General features: G+C 49.2%; 1 protein-coding gene across 4 annotated transcripts in view; it reads left to right on the forward strand.

The window, feature by feature from the left end:
• LOC106575940 (cytochrome P450 27C1) overlaps positions 1–15,266 on the forward strand; it is a 17,269-nt gene extending 2,003 nt beyond the window's left edge. The window contains exons 2-9 of one of the 4 annotated variants that reach the window (XM_014152695.2): positions 887–1,077; positions 1,730–1,929; positions 3,213–3,422; positions 4,882–5,045; positions 12,692–12,858; positions 13,378–13,456; positions 13,587–13,840; positions 14,106–14,120. In XM_014152695.2, the coding sequence (XP_014008170.1) occupies positions 887–1,077; positions 1,730–1,929; positions 3,213–3,422; positions 4,882–5,045; positions 12,692–12,858; positions 13,378–13,456; positions 13,587–13,840; positions 14,106–14,109 (1,269 nt within the window). In that variant the 3' untranslated portion in view covers positions 14,110–14,120. Of the gene's footprint in view, positions 1–886; positions 1,078–1,729; positions 1,930–3,212; positions 3,423–4,881; positions 5,046–12,691; positions 12,859–13,377; positions 13,457–13,586; positions 13,841–14,105 lie in introns of all 4 variants that reach the window. The other 3 variants (XM_014152694.2, XM_014152696.2, XM_014152693.2) reach the window with 3 other exon arrangements.
• Positions 15,267–16,586: the final 1,320 nt, after the last annotated feature.

Here is a 16,586-nt window from a genome sequence, read left to right on the forward strand (position 1 = left end):
CCTGTTTCGGTAATTCCTTTGGGGCGTTTGTGCCTGTTTCGGTACTTCCTTTGGGGCGTTTGTGCCTGTTTCGGTACTTCCTTTGGGGCGTTTGTGCCTGTTTCGGTACTTCCTTTGGGGCGTTTGTGCCTGTTTCGGTACTTCCTTTGGGGCGTTTGTGCCTGTTTCGGTACTTCCTTTGGGGCGTTTGTGCCGGAGCTTGAGGACAAAGATGTGTGTTCCAGTGCCCCTCCTTTGGGGGGGGGGTAACATTTTGAATAGCCAATCAGAAGTAGTGTGGGGGGGTGTTGCATAACCATCACCATGTTAGGGAAATGGAACCTTTGGGGTGTTAGGGATATGGTGTTAGGGATATGGTGTTAGGGAAACAGTCCCAGTTACATGTATTGTTCCTCACAGCGATAAAGGGGATAGAGCGCAATAGAGTGAAAGATTGGGTTAGTGTGATCCTCCATGATTTCTGAATGTAACCTAGTAACACTGCCTGTCTATATCTGGGTAGCCTGGTGCCAGGTCTCTCTGTGCTGCGCTGCCAAACCCCCGCTGCCAAACCCCCGCTGCCAAACTCTGTGAGATGGAGAGACATGAGGATTAGTTTAGTGTGACTCGAGATCAAAACAGGCATCACGTTCTGTAGGCTTAAACCCCTAAATGGTAAAATCCCAGACAGGATGTTGACAGCACATCCCAGACAGGGTGTTGACAGCACATCCCAGACAGGGTGTTGACAGCACATCCCAGACAGGGTGTTGACAGCACATCCCAGACAGGGTGTTGACAGCACATCCCAGATAGGGTGTTGACAGCACATCCCAGATAGGGTGTTGACAGCACATCCCAGACAGGATGTTGACAGCAAGGTTCCTCTCGCTCTGTCTCCCCCCAGATGGAACACTCTCAGAAGTATGGAAAGATCTTTAAGTCTCGTTTCGGCCCCCAGCTGGTTGTGTCTATCGCAGGGCGGGATCTGGTTGCCGAGGTGCTGAGGACGGAGGGTGTGGCCCCGCAGAGAGGCAACATGGAGTCCTGGAAGGAGTACCGCGACCTCAGGGGCCGATCTACCGGACTTATCTCAGCGTGAGTCTGACCTCTGAACTACGACCTGTGACCATCATGGGGACACAAAAAATGTTATACCCCCTTTTTTGAAAGGAGAGAAATCTAGAAATGATTCACACGGAGAAGTAGTATCGACTTCAGTTAGTTGTAATGAATATTTTGCGTAAAATCATCAACAATGTACATAGGAATAAAAAACGGGATGTTTGACAAGTGAAGAATCTGTTTCTCAGAGCTCCGTAGCTCGTACATATTGTTCCATAAAACCACTAATGTCACATTACCATCTCAATCAATTCTTATTTGTTACTCTTTTAAAAACATGACTCTATGAAATTAATTGACACAACCCTTTTAACCTTTTTTTTTCAATGCCTCACCTATTTTTCTATTTATCAGCATTAAAATATCCTTGTATTTATATTTATTTATTAATTCTTATCCTTTTATATTAACACATTTTTTATCAACAAATAAAAACATTTATGACCTTTGTATTAATTCGTTATTGTAAAATTACAACAAAAAACATTTTATGTTTGTTGGGACCTGCTTATATCCCTCCGGATTCCGGGAATATTCCCCAACCTGGGATTTCTGGGAAACCTTTTAGTTGTCTCTGACCTTCTTCTCTACCTTTCTCTCTCTCTCTCTCTCTCTCTCTCTGTAGGGAGGGTGAGGACTGGTTGAAGATGCGCAGCGTCCTGCGTCAGCTGATCATGAGACCGAAGGACGTGGCTCATTTCTCTGACGATGTGAATGCTGTGGTGGGGGACCTGGTGAAGAGAGTGGTTACGCTGAGGAGCCAGCAGACAGACGGACTCACCGTACTCAATATTAACGATCTGTTTTTCAAATACGCAATGGAAGGTGGGTAGTGGGTACAGGGAGGGTAGTGGGTACAGGGAGGGTAGTGGGTACAGGGAGGGTAGTGGGTACAGGGAGGGTAGTGGGTACAGGGAGTGTAGTGGGTAGTGGGTACAGGGTGGGTAGTGGGTACAGGGTGGGTAGTGGGTACAGGGTGGGTAGTGGGTACAGGATGGGTAGTGGGAGGGTGGGTAGTGGGAGGATGGGTAATGGGTAGTGGGTACAGGGTGGGTAGTGGGTACAGGGTGGGTAGTGGGTACAGGGTGGGTGGGTAGTGGGAGGGTGGGTAGTGGGTACAGGGAGGGTGGGTACAGGGAGGGTGGGTAGTGGGTACAGGGAGGGTGGGTACAGGGAGGGTGGGTAGTGGGTACAGGGAGGATGGGTAGTGGGTACAGGGTGGATAGTGGGAGGGTGGGTAGTGGGAGGGTGGGTAGTGGGTAGTGGGAGGATGGGTAGTGGGAGGGTGGGTAGTGGGAGGATGGGTACAGGGTGGGTAGTGGGTACAGGGAGGATGGGTAGTGGGTACAGGGAGGATGGGTCTTGGGAGGATGGGTAGTGGGAGGGTGGGTAGTGGGTACAGGGAGGATGGGTAGTGGGTACAGGGAGGATGGGTAGTGGGTACAGGGTGGGTAGTTGGAGGATGGGTAGTGGGTAGTGGGTACAGGGTGGGTAGTGGGAGGATGGGTAGTGGGTAGTGGGTACAGGGTGGGTAGTGGGGTAGTGGGTAGTGGGGTAGTGGGTACAGGGTGGGTAGTGGGAGGGTGGGTAGTGGGAGGATGGGTACAGGGAGGATGGGTAGTGGGTACAAGGTGGGTAGTGGGAGGATGGGTAGTGGGTAGTGGGTACATGGTGGGTAGTGGGAGGATGGGTAGTGTGTAGTGGGTACAGGGTGGGTAGTGGGAGGATGGGTAGTGGGAGGATGGGTAGTGGGTAGTGGGGGGATGGGTAGTGGGTAGTGGGAGGATGGGTAGTGGGTACAGGGTGGATGGGTAGTGGGTAGTGGGTACAGGGTGGGTAGTGGGTACAGGGTGGATGGGTAGTGGGTAGTGGGTACAGGGTGGGTAGTGGGTAGTGGGAGGATGGGTGACAGGTCAGTTACTACTCCAGTATATCAGAGGTGTCATGTAGACTACGTACTGGACCTGTTCAGACTCTGTGGTAAGTCTGTTATTGAGGGTGCAAAAATACTTCACAGGTGTGGCAGCCATCATTTCCAATTGTCACAGGCAGCTAAACTAATAAACCCCAACTTATCTTCAAGTTCATTTACCTTCCTCTTCTTCCAGGTATGGCAGCCATCTTGTACGAGGACCGTCTGGGCTGCTTGGAGAATGAGGTTCCTCAGAAGAGCCAGGACTACATCGCAGCCCTGCACCTGATGTTTAGTTCCTTTAAAATGACCATGTACGCCGGAGCCATCCCTAAGTGGCTCAGAACCATCATCCCCAGACCCTGGGACGAGTTCTGCAGCTCCTGGGACGGACTCTTCAGTTTCAGTACGTTTCGGTGATGCTGCATTTCCACCGGTGATTTACCCCGGGTGTTTGACCTTTAAAAGCCTCAGACTGGTGATTTACCCCGGGTGTTTGACCTTTAACAGCATCAGAGTGGTGATTTACCCTGGGTGTTTTGACCTTTTAACAGCCTCAGACTTTTGTGTTTCTGTAACTGTCGTGGAAAATTGTCTCAAAAATATAACACTCTTAAAAGAACTTGTGAATTCAATATAGACTTTAATACAAAGTAGCAAAGCCGAGCTGGTCCATGGAAGGACCCGATTCCATACGTAACAGAGCCGAGCCCTTCCATGGAAGGACCCGATTCCACACGTAACAGAGACGAGCCCTTCCATGAAAAATACTAAATTCTCATATTACAGAGTCCTGCCTTTATAGGATTCTGTCTTTGCATAACGTATAGAGTCCTCTCCCTCTATATGAAAATAGCTTTCCTTGACCTTTCTCCACCATTTATCTCTCCATATCAGTTCTTTGCTTGTTAACGCCCAATAACAACGCTCATATCTGCTTCTGATTAGATTATAATGGTGGCGGGGACCTCTGTATGTCATACAAAAATAATGCATGCATTGCATGCTCATGTTTTGGTCATTTTGCTACCATCCTCCTTCCTGTGCCCTTCTGACTTTGGTATGTCTGGCTGTCATAAATGTATTTATGGCCTTTTAATGTACTCATTGCTCGTGTGTAATCTTAAGAGACTGATGATAATAAGGTTAGGGAAGAGGTAAATACAGAACTCAAGTCCAGTTGCCAGGTTACTGCACAACCCGCAGTGGCCCGTTACCTTATTTGTACTGGGTGTTCACCTTCTCTTCCTATGGCCAATGTACTTATGTCTTTGCTACTTCAGCATAGCAACTACAATTATTTATGTTACTTAGCTCCCACACTATTCTGTTAAACTAACACTGGTCTGACTGCTGAGAGCTACTTTATAGAGAAATGTCTCACCTCCACTCTCTTAAGAAAACATCAAATGGTACTTCATCTGTCCCCACAGGAGAACCCTTTGTAGAACCCTTTTGGGTTGCAGGTAGAACTCTTTTGGGTTCCAGGTATAACCCTTTTGGGTTCCAGGTAGAACCCTTTTGGCTTCCAGCTAGAACACTTTTGGGTTCCAGGTAGAACCCTTTTGGGTTCCAGGTAGAACCTTTTACACAGAGGATTCTACCTGAAATCCAAAAGTATTTTACCAGGATCCCAAAAAGTTTTTTTCTATGGGGAAAGACGAATAACCCTTTTTTGAAACCCTTTTTTTTCAAAGAATGTATCTGTCTTAGATGAACTCACTGACTGTAAGTGTCTCTGGATAAGAGCGTCTGATAAATGACTAAAATTGTGAATGCATGCATGTAACCCTATACTGTTGTTATGGACTAGAGATCAATATGTTACCATAACCCTCTTTCCCCTCCTCCTCCTCCCCCCCCAGGCCAAATCCATGTCGATAAGCGTCTGGGGGAGATCCAGGATCTGGTGTCCCGAGGAGAGACTGTGAAGGGGGGGCTTTTAACTCACATGCTGGTGACCAGAGAGATGAACCTGGAGGAGATCTACGCCAACATGACCGAGATGTTACTGGCTGGGGTGGACACGGTGAGCAGTAGGGGAGATGTTACTGGTGGACACGGTGAACAGTAGGGGAGATGTTACTGGCTGGGGTGGACACGGTGAGCAGTAGGGGAGATGTTACTGGTGGACACGGTGAGCAGTAGGGGAGATGTTACTGGCTGGGGTGGACACGGTGAGCAGTAGGGGAGATGTTACTGGTGGACACGGTGAGCAGTAGGGGAGATGTTACTGGTGGACACGGTGAGCAGTAGGGGAGATGTTACTGGCTGGGGTGGACACGGTGAGCAGTAGGGGAGATGTTACTGGTGGACACGGTGAGCAGTAGGGGAGAGGGAGATGATGCTGGTGGACACGGTGAGCAGTAGGGGAGATGATGCTGGTGGACACGGTGAGCGGTAGGGGAGATGTTACTGGCTGGGGTGGACATGGTGAGCGGTAGGGGAGATGTTACTGGTGGACACGGTGAGCAGTAGGGGAGATGTTACTGGTGGACACGGTGAGCAGTAGGGGAGATGTTACTGGTGGACACGGTGAGCAGTAGGGGAGATGTTACTGGCTGGGGTGGACACGGTGAGCGGTAGGGGAGATGTTACTGGCTGGGGTGGACACGGTGAGCGGTAGGGGAGATGTTCTCTGCTGGGGTGGACACGGTGAGCGGTAGGGGAGATGTTCCTGGCTGGGGTGGACACGGTGAGCAGTAGGGGAGATGTTCCTGGCTGGGGTGGACACGGTGAGCGGTAGGGGAGATGTTACTGGCTGGGTGGACACGGTGAGCGGTAGGGGAGATGTTACTGGCTGGGGTGGACACGGTGAGCGGTAGGGGAGATGTTACTGGCTGGGGTGGACACGGTGAGCGGTAGGGGAGATGTTACTGGCTGGGGTGGACACGGTGAGCGGTAGGGGAGATGTTACTGGCTGGGGTGAACACGGTGAGCGGTAGGGGAGATGTTACTGGCTGGGGTGGACACGGTGAGCGGTAGGGGAGATGTTACTGGCTGGGGTGGACACGGTGAGCGGTAGGGGAGATGTTACTGGCTGGGGTGGACACGGTGAGCGGTAGGGGAGATGTTACTGGCTGGGGTGGACACGGTGAGCGGTAGGGGAGATGTTACTGGCTGGGGTGGACACGGTGAGCGGTAGGGGAGATGTTACTGGCTGGGGTGGACACGGTGAGCGGTAGGGGAGATGTTACTGGCTGGGGTGGACACGGTGAGCGGTAGGGGAGATGTTACTGGTGGACACGGTGAGCAGTAGGGGAGATGTTACTGGTGGACACGGTGAGCAGTAGGGGAGATGTTACTGGTGGACACGGTGAGCAGTAGGGGAGATGTTATTGGCTGGGGTGGACACGGTGAGCAGTAGGGGAGATGTTACTGGCTGGGGTGGACACGGTGAGCAGTAGGGGAGATGTTACTGGCTGGGGTGGACACGGTGAGCAGTAGGGGAGATGTTACTGGCTGGGGTGGACACGGTGAGCAGTAGGGGAGATGTTCCTGGCTGGGGTGGACACGGTGAGCGGTAGGGGAGATGTTCCTGGCTGGGGTGGACACGGTGAGCGGTAGGGGAGATGTTCCTGGCTGGGGTGGACACGGTGAGCGGTAGGGGAGATGTTCCTGGCTGGGGTGGACACGGTGAGCGGTAGGGGAGATGTTACTGGCTGGGGTGGACACGGTGAGCGGTAGGGGAGATGTTACTGGTGGACACGGTGAGCAGTAGGGGAGATGTTACTGGTGGACACGGTGAGGAGTAGGGGAGAGGGAGATGATGCTGGTGGACACGGTGAGCAGTAGGGGAGATGATGCTGGTGGACACGGTGAGCGGTAGGGGAGATGTTACTGGCTGGGGTGGACACGGTGAGCAGTAGGGGAGATGTTACTGGCTGGGGTGGACACGGTGAGCAGTAGGGGAGATGTTACTGGCTGGGGTGGACACGGTGAGCAGTAGGGGAGATGTTACTGGCTGGGGTGGACACGGTGAGCGGTAGGGGAGATGTTTCTGGCTGGGGTGGACACGGTGAGCGGTAGGGGAGATGTTCCTGGCTGGGGTGGACACGGTGAGCGGTAGGGGAGATGTTACTGGCTGGGGTGGACACGGTGAGCGGTAGGGGAGATGTTACTGGCTGGGGTGGACACGGTGAGCGGTAGGGGAGATGTTACTGGCTGGGGTGGACACGGTGAGCGGTAGGGGAGATGTTACTGGCTGGGGTGGACACGGTGAGCGGTAGGGGGAGATGTTACTGGCTGGGGTGGACACGGTGAGCAGTAGGGGAGATGTTACTGGTGGACACGGTGAGCAGTAGGGGAGATGTTACTGGTGGACACGGTGAGCAGTAGGGGAGATGTTACTGGTGGACACGGTGAGCAGTAGGGGAGATGTTACTGGCTGGGGTGGACACGGTGAGCAGTAGGGGAGATGTTACTGGTGGACACGGTGAGCAGTAGGGGAGATGTTACTGGTGGACACGGTGAGCAATAGGGGAGATGTTACTGGCTGGGGTGGACACGGTGAGCAGTAGGGGAGATGTTACTGGTGGACACGGTGAGCAGTAGGGGAGATGTTACTGGTGGACACGGTGAGCAGTAGGGGAGATGTTACTGGCTGGGGTGGACACGGTGAGCGGTAGGGGAGATGTTACTGGCTGGGGTGGTCACGGTGAGCGGTAGGGGAGATGTTACTGGCTGGGGTGGACACAGTGAGCGGTAGGGGAGATGTTACTGGTGGACACGGTGAGCGGTAGGGGAGATGTTACTGGTGGACACGGTGAGCGGTAGGGGAGATGTTACTGGTGGACACGGTGAGCGGTAGGGGAGATGTTACTGGTGGACACGGTGAGCGGTAGGGGAGATGTTACTGGTGGACACGGTGAGCAGTAGGGGAGATGTTACTGGTGGACACGGTGAGCGGTAGGGGAGATGTTACTGGTGGACACGGTGAGCGGTAGGGGAGATGTTACTGGTGGACACGGTGAGCGGTAGGGGAGATGTTACTGGTGGACACGGTGAGCGGTAGGGGAGATGTTACTGGTGGACACGGTGAGCAGTAGGGGAGATGTTACTGGTGGACACGGTGAGCGGTAGGGGAGATGTTACTGCTGGACACGGTGAGCGGTAGGGGAGATGTTACTGCTGGACACGGTGAGCGGTAGGGGAGATGTTACTGCTGGACACGGTGAGCGGTAGGGGAGATGTTACTGGCTGGGGTGGAAACGGTGAGCAGTAGGGGAGATGTTACTGGCTGGGGTGGACACGGTGAGCACCAAGAGGAGAACTAAGCAAGCCGCTGATCTTCTGATCCCCCGCCTCTTTCTCTCTCTCCCGAGTCCTCTGTTCCTCCTTCTGTCTGTGTGTCCTCGCTGGGACGCTGACCTCAGGATGAACCCTATAAGCCTGACCACACTGCTCGCGAGCGATATTTTAACCTGCGTGCTGTGATAGCGTTTTGTGTATGGGGACATTTATGCACGATGGCGCACACGCACATCCGGCTTGGGTTCCGTGTACTAGTGATGCCGTCTGGGACGCTGACTTCAGGATGAACCCTGCTCGTGATGCCGTCTGGGACGCTGACCTCAGGATGAACCCTGCTAGTGATGTCCTCGCTGGGACGCTGACCTCAGGATGAACCCTGCTAGTGATGCCGTCTGGGACGCTGACCTCAGGATGAACCCTGCTAGTGATGTCCACGCTGGGACGCTGACAATCGGGATGAACCCTGCTAGTGGTGTCCTCGCTGGGACGCTGACCTCGGGATGAACCCTGCTAGTGGTGTCCTCTGGGACGCTGACCTCAGGATGAACCCTGCTAGTGATGTCCTCTGGGACGCTGACCTCAGGATGAACCCTGCTAGTGGTGTCCTCTGGGACGCTGACCTCAGGATGAACCCTGCTAGTGGTGTCCTCTGGGACGCTGACCTCAGGATGAACCCTGCTAGTGGTGTCCTCTGGGACGCTGACCTCAGGATGAACCCTGCTAGTGGTGTCCTCTGGGACGCTGACCTCAGGATGAACCCTGCTAGTGGTGTCCTCGCTGGGACGCTGACCTCAGGATGAACCCTGCTAGTGGTGTCCTCTGGACCCTGCTATCTGGTCACCATGGAGACACAGTGGACAGATAGGAGACGTATTAATACCGTGTGTAGATACAACGGCTACGACGTGGGCACAATCAGATTGTGGATCGGTACAAAGAACGCATGTTAGCACCAGGTATAAACAAGGTGTGTGTGTGTGTGTGTGTGTGTGTGTGTGTGTGTGTGTGTGTGTGTGTGTGTGTGTGTGTGTGTGTGTGTGTGTGTGTGTGTGTGTGTGTGTGTGTGTGTGTGTGTGTGTGTGTGTGTGTGTGTGTGTGTGTGTGAGAAAGAGGGATAGAGAGAGAGAGAGAACAAAAGCAAGGTCTCTGTCTGACATTAGAACCGCTGTGTGGTGGAGAGGGAGGGAGAGAGAGGGTTAGGAGAACAAAAGCAAGGTCTCTATGTGACATTAGAACCGCTGTGGGGGAGAGAGAGAGAGGGAGGGAGGGAGAGGGTTAGGAGAACAAAAGCAAGGTCTCTGTGTGACATAAGAACCGCTGTGTGGGAGAGAGGGAGGGAGGGAGGGAGGGAGGGGAGATGAGTACAAAGGGAAGGAGTGGGGGATGGCGGGATTTGAATAAAGGAAAGAGGAAATGGAGAACAGTGAGATTAGAGGTAAATTGGAGACGAGGAAACGGGGACAGTTGAATAGTTCCAGGGGACAGTTAGGAGGTAACACATGGGGTGTTGGAGAAACAGGGACAGTTGAATAGTTACAGGGGACAGTTAGGAAGTAACACATGGTGTGTTGGAGAAGGAGAAACAGAGACAGTTGAATAGTTACAGGGGACAGTTAGGAGGTAACACATGGTGTGTTGGAGAAGGAGAAACAGAGACAGTTGAATAGTTACAGGGGACAGTTAGGAGGTAACACATGGTGTGTTGGAGAAGGAGAAACAGGGACACAGTTGAATAGTTACAGGGGACAGTTAGGAGGTAACACATGGTGTGTTGGAGAAGGAGAAACAGGGACACAGTTGAATAGTTACAGGGGACAGTTAGGAGGTAACACATGGTGTGTTGGAGAAGGAGAAACAGGGACCAGTTGAATAGTTACAGGGGACAGTTAGGAGGTAACACATGGTGTGTTGGAGAAGGAGAAACAGGGACACAGTTGAATAGTTACAGGGGACAGTTAGGAAGTAACACATGGTGTGTTGGAGAAACAGGGACCAGTTGAATAGTTACAGGGGACAGTTAGGAGGTGTCGTGTCTTTGGGGGTACCATTAAAATGAAGATATATTTATCAATTAGCTCCCTGTAATTAAACTGATTAATCGTTTAATTGTAATTAACTAGGAGATCGGGGCACCAAGGAGAATATTCAGATTACAAAGCTATAATTTTCCTAATATAACTTTCCTGTACTATAATATTATATTCTATTATAGTATAGGCCGATTATCTTCTGGTTTAAATGGTGTATTTTACCTTTAGTCCAGTCTCATTCCAAACGTCGTAAATTGTTGTATCTGCACGAACCCAGTCTTTACTAAAATCATCCATACATCAATTGTCTTAAAATCATTTATTTACTACACTAAGTAATTAACAGAAAACATACAAACAGTAATTATCGTCACAAAGGATTGGTAGAGGAATGTGCCCTTGTGGGCTAAACAGGCAGGTCGGCCTGTTGAACAATGGGTCATAAACGGTCAGCTGAGAAGTTACACAGGGTTCATTAATATTAACAATTGAAGGCTCACTCATTCGGGAACAATTGCAATCAATATATATTTACGCTCAGTCTGTCGTCGTTCTTTGTTGGAGAGTTCGGTTCTGTTGGGAAGTTTTCTCCGCGTTCTCTCTCTCTCTCTGTTAGAATGGATCTTTCAGAGCGACGTTCATTAATGTCGTCATAGAATGGTTGTTTCGTTGGTCTTCGCATTCGATGATATAATTTACTTAGCTGCAGACTAATAATTAATATCAAAGACTTGTTCTTATTCTGTCGGTATCAATAGTCTAAAAGTTAACCACGTGGTATGGTTCACTTTCAGTAGAGGAATTGGATGGTAAAACCTATAGGCCACGGAGTGTAGGCCTGGTCTGAAGAAATGTAAATCAGGGAGTGTTTTATAGTGCCCATCGAACAGGCTTGTCAAATGACGCCTGGTCCTGTATGTGTCCCTGGGGCGTGCCTATGACTGAGCTAGACTTGGTTACAGAAATACAATTCTATCACATTAACATCAGTACAATAGCATCTCATGTGTATTATAAAAGCTTCATCCTTATTAATACATTCTATCCACCCATTATGATGCAAGTCTCAAGCTGAGTCTATTATATAAACAGTTTTATGGTAATATGGCTATATTGTCTCTTCTGAGTATCACAAAATTGTACCAAGCGGATCAGTTCGTAGCTGGATTCTTCACCAATCTTCCATACCTTCTCCAGAACACAAAATGTCGCTTGGCTCTCCAATTCTATGAGTTGGAAGAATTTCCTGTGTCTCTCTATGGGCCATGTGGCCAGAGACTCTCCTGGAATTTTAGAGTTTTTACAACCCTTTCACACAGGGCCTGGGTTGGGGGTGGTAGGTTGGGTGGTGGTGCAAAAGGGAGGGGGTCAACTGTCCTCCCTGTACCAAAAGAGGCCAACGTCATGACAGAGGTAACACATGGTGTGTTGGAGAAGGAGAAAGGGTGTGAGGAGTGTACTAGACTAGAGGGAGTAACACCCTATTCCCTATATAGTGCACTACTTTAGACCAGAGCCCTATTCCCTATATAGTGCACTACTTTGACACCCTATTCCCTATATATAGTGCACTACATTTGATGTAGGGAATAGGGTGCCATTTAGGTTCTAAAACTCCCATAAACCACTCTGTCTGCATGTTTATTGACTGTCATTTAGACAAGGAATGTTCATGTAATGTGGATTGATTGACAGATCTGGGATCAGAAATCCCGAGGGCAGTGATGTGGACTTTGGTGTCCTGCAGCAGTTCTATGGCTGCAGTAACCTCTGTTTCCTGACGTTCAGTTTACACAGCAAAACCCAACGAGCCCTCCTCAGTCTAACGGGAATGAGCCCTCCTCAGTCTAACGGGAATGAGCCCTCCTCAGTCTAACGGGAATGAGCCCTCCTCAGTCTAACGGGAATGAGCCCTCCTCAGTCTAACGGGAATGAGCCCTCCTCAGTCTAACGGGAAGGAGCCCCCTCTCTCTCTCTCTCTCTCTCTTCCTCTCTCTCCTCAGTCTAACAGGAATGAGCCCTCCTCAGTCTAACAGGAGCAGGACTTTGCTTATAAAAGCATCTGTGTGGAGTTTCTGAAGTCTTTCTGATTTCTCTATAAAGCCTTTCTAACTTGCTGTTTGTTTGAAGTGGAGGCTGGTGGAGGGAGAAAGTATCTATTTTTCTTTAACCAGGAAAATACCATTTCACGGTAACGAACCTCTTTAGCTAGCGGGGGTCAAGAGGTCAACATTCAGAGGGAAGGCTGTAATGGATGTATGGAAAGATATCAAATGCATCCAGTAACAAGCTAATGCTCTCTCCCTCTCTCTGTCTCTCTCTCTGTCTCTCTCTCTGTCTCTCTCTCTGTCTCTCTCTCTGTCTCTCTCTGTCTCTGTGTCTCTCTACCTAGACATCATTCACCCTGTCCTGGGCCTGCTACCTCTTGGCCCGTCATCCTGAGGTCCAGCAGGAGATCTACGAGGAGGTGAAGATGACTCTGGGACACGGGACCATCCCCACCGCTGATGACGTCCCTCGTCTACCCCTCATCAGAGGACTAGTGAAGGAGACACTAAGGTACACACACACACGCACGCACGCACGCACGCACGCACGCACGCACGCACGCACACACACACTCACTCTCAACTATTTAAGAAAAGTAATGTAGAGAAACTAGTTGAATAAAAGACTTGTGAAGAAGTCTTCTGTCTCTCAAAATTCAATTCAAAGGGATTTATTTGCATGGAAACATATGTTTACATTGCAAAAGCAAGTGAAGTAGATAATAAATTAAATTAAATAAATTAAATAAACAATCCAAAATGAACAGTAAACATTACACTCACAAAAGTTCCAAAAGAATAAAGACATTAAATGTCTTAATATGTGCAAATAGTTACTCTCTCTACCTCTCTCTACCTCCCTCTCTCTCTACCTCTCTACCTCTCTCTCTCTACCTCTCTCTCTCTCTACCTCTACCTCTCTATATACCTCTTCCCCGTCTCTCTCTCTTCCCCGTCTCTCTTTCGCCCTCCCCTCTCTCCCCCCCCCCCCTCTATACCTCTTTCTGTCTCTCCCTTCCTTCTCTCCCAGAATGTTTCCTGTTCTGCCGGGCAATGGGCGTGTTACCCAGGATGAGTTGGTGATTGGTGGTTACTCCATCCCCAAAGGGGTAAGAGTCTGTCTATATCCCACCCAGGGTAATGATGACTGTGTATATATCACACACACACCCCTGTATCCTGTCCTCCTCAGACCCAGACTCTCTTCATATCCTCCCTGTTTCCTGTCCTCCTCCTCAGACCCAGACTCTCTTCATATCCTCCCTGTTTCCTGTCCTCCTCCTCCTCAGACCCAGTTGGCTCTATGTCACTACTCTACCTCCATGGACGAGGAGAATTTCCCCGGAGCTGACGACTTCCGTCCAGACCGCTGGATCAGGAAGGACGCTACGGACCGGGTGGATAACTTCGGCTCCATCCCGTTCGGCTACGGCATCAGGAGCTGCATCGGCAGGAGGATCGCTGAACTGGAGATGCACCTGGCTCTTACACGGGTGGGGGAGCCTCACACACACACACCACACCACACACACACACACACACACACACACACACACACACACACACACACACACACACACACACACACACACACACACACACACACACAGTAGACAGTAGATTTTGTAATCTGTTTCTGTAACAGCGTTTCTCTGTCATTCCCAAAGTGAAGGTCTCGGCATGACTTAGTCTTCTTTCCACCATGGTGAACTATATAGGAAATAGGGTACCAGTTGGGACCTATTGTTAGTGTACCAGCTGATCCAGAGGTTCATACCTGTTGTGTTTGTCTCTTCTCCTCCCAGCTGATCCTGAGGTTCATACCTGTTGTGTTTGTCTCTTCTCCTCCCAGCTGATCCAGAGGTTCATACCTGTTGTGTTTGTCTCTTCTCCTCCCAGCTGATCCAGAGGTTCATACCTGTTGTGTTTGTCTCTTCTCCTCCCAGCTGATCCTGAGGTTCATACCTGTTGTGTTTGTCTCTTCTCCTCCCAGCTGACCCTGAGGTTCATACCTGTTGTGTTTGTCTCTTCTCCTCCCAGTTGTTCCTGAGGTTCATACCTGTTGTGTTTGTCTCTTCTCCTCCCAGTTGTTCCTGAGGTTCATACCTGTTGTGTTTGTCTCTTCTCCTCCCAGCTGATCCTGAGGTTCATACCTGTTGTGTTTGTCTCTTCTCCTCCCAGCTGACCCTGAGGTTCATACCTGTTGTGTTTGTCTCTTCTCCTCCCAGCTGATCCAGAGGTTCCAGATTGGGCTGTGTCCCGTCACAGAAGAAATCAAAGCCAAAACCCACGGCCTCCTCTGTCCTGCTGCGCCCATCAACCTGCAGTTTGCTGACAGACAACCCTAGACCAAAACCCACGGCCTCCTCTGTCCTGCTGCGTCCATCAACCCGCAGTTTGCTGTCAGACAACCCTAGACCAAAACCCACGGCCTCCTCTGTCCTGCTGCGTCCATCAAACCGCAGTTTGCTGACAGACAACCCTAGACCAAAACCCACGGCCTCCTCGGTCCTGCTGCGTCCATCAACCCGCAGTTTGCTGACAGACAACCCTAGACAGATACACTGTTTAACTCCTTTCTGTAAAAGGCCTCCTGGACACATCCAGAACATCTTATCTCTATAGTGTGGAGGTCAATGGGGGAAAAACTGACAAGACAACCATAAGGCAGGTTTATAGTCCGTCCAGCCACGTCTGTAGACCATTAGAAGGCGACAAGTGTCTTTTGGCTAAATGAACATTACATTTATTTTTTTATTTTTTACTCTGGCCGATTTATTCTGTAGACCGTCGGTTTCCTTGACACAGAGACAAAGAAACAATTGTAAACTTTAACTTTAAATTTCAACTAAGCCACACCCTTCCCACTCGTGCTCCCAGTGCACTCAGACCTGTACAGGAATAAAGAGATCTGCTGGACACAGGGAAACATTGATTATTTAGAAGGGACCCCCCCCCCCCCATAATACACTGGGAGATAAACAAGACATTACAATGCACTGGGAGATAAACATGGCATTATAATACACTGGGAGATAAACATGGCATTATAATACACTGGGAGATAAACAAGGCATTATAATACACTGGGAGATAAACAAGGCATAATACACTGGGAGATAAACATCTCATTATAATACACTGGGAGATAAACAAGGCATTATAATACACTGGGAGATAAACAAGGCATAATACACTGGGAGATAAACAAGGCATTATAATACACTGGGAGATAAACATCTCATTGTATTACACTGGGAGATAAACAAGGCATTATAATACACTGGGAGATAAACAAGGCATTATAATACACTAGGAGATAAACATCTCATAATACACTGGGAGATAAACATCTCATTATAAAACACTGGGAGATAAACAAGGCATTATAATACACTGGGAGATAAACAAGGCATTATAATACACTGGGAGATAAACAAGGCATTATAATACACTGGGAGATAAACACCTCATTATAATACACTGGGAGATAAACAAGGCATTATAATATACTGGGAGATAAACATCTCTTTGTAATACACTGGGAGATAAACAAGGCATTATAATACACTGGGAGATAAACAAGGCATAATAATATACTGGGAGATAAACATCTCATTGTAATACACTGGGAGATAAACAAGGCATTACAATACACTGGGAGATAAACACGGCCTTAAAACACTGGGAGATAAACACGGCATTATAATACACTGGGAGATAAACAAGGCATTATAATACACTGGGAGATAAAAAAGGTATTATAATACACTAGGAGATAAACATCTCATAATACACTGGGAGATAAACAAGGCATTATAATACACTGGGAGATAAACATGGCATTATAATACACTGGGAGATAAACATCTCATTATAATACACTGGGAGATAAACATGGCATTACAATACACTGGGAGATAAACATGGCATTACAATACACTGGGAGATAAACATGGCATTATAATACACTGGGAGATAAACAAGGCATTATAATACACTGGGAGATAAACATCTCATTGTAATACACTGGGAGATAAACAAGGCATTATAATACACTGGGAGATAAACAAGGCATTATAATACACTAGGAGATAAACATCTCATAATACACTGGGAGATAAACAAGGCATTATAATACACTGGGAGATAAACATGGCATTACAATACACTGGGAGATAAACATGCCATTATAATACACTGGGAGATAAACATCTCATAATACACTGGGAGATAAAC

The sequence above is a fragment of the Salmo salar genome, unplaced genomic scaffold (genome assembly GCF_905237065.1).
Source record: "Salmo salar unplaced genomic scaffold, Ssal_v3.1, whole genome shotgun sequence".
Classification (NCBI taxonomy): domain Eukaryota; kingdom Metazoa; phylum Chordata; class Actinopteri; order Salmoniformes; family Salmonidae; genus Salmo; species Salmo salar.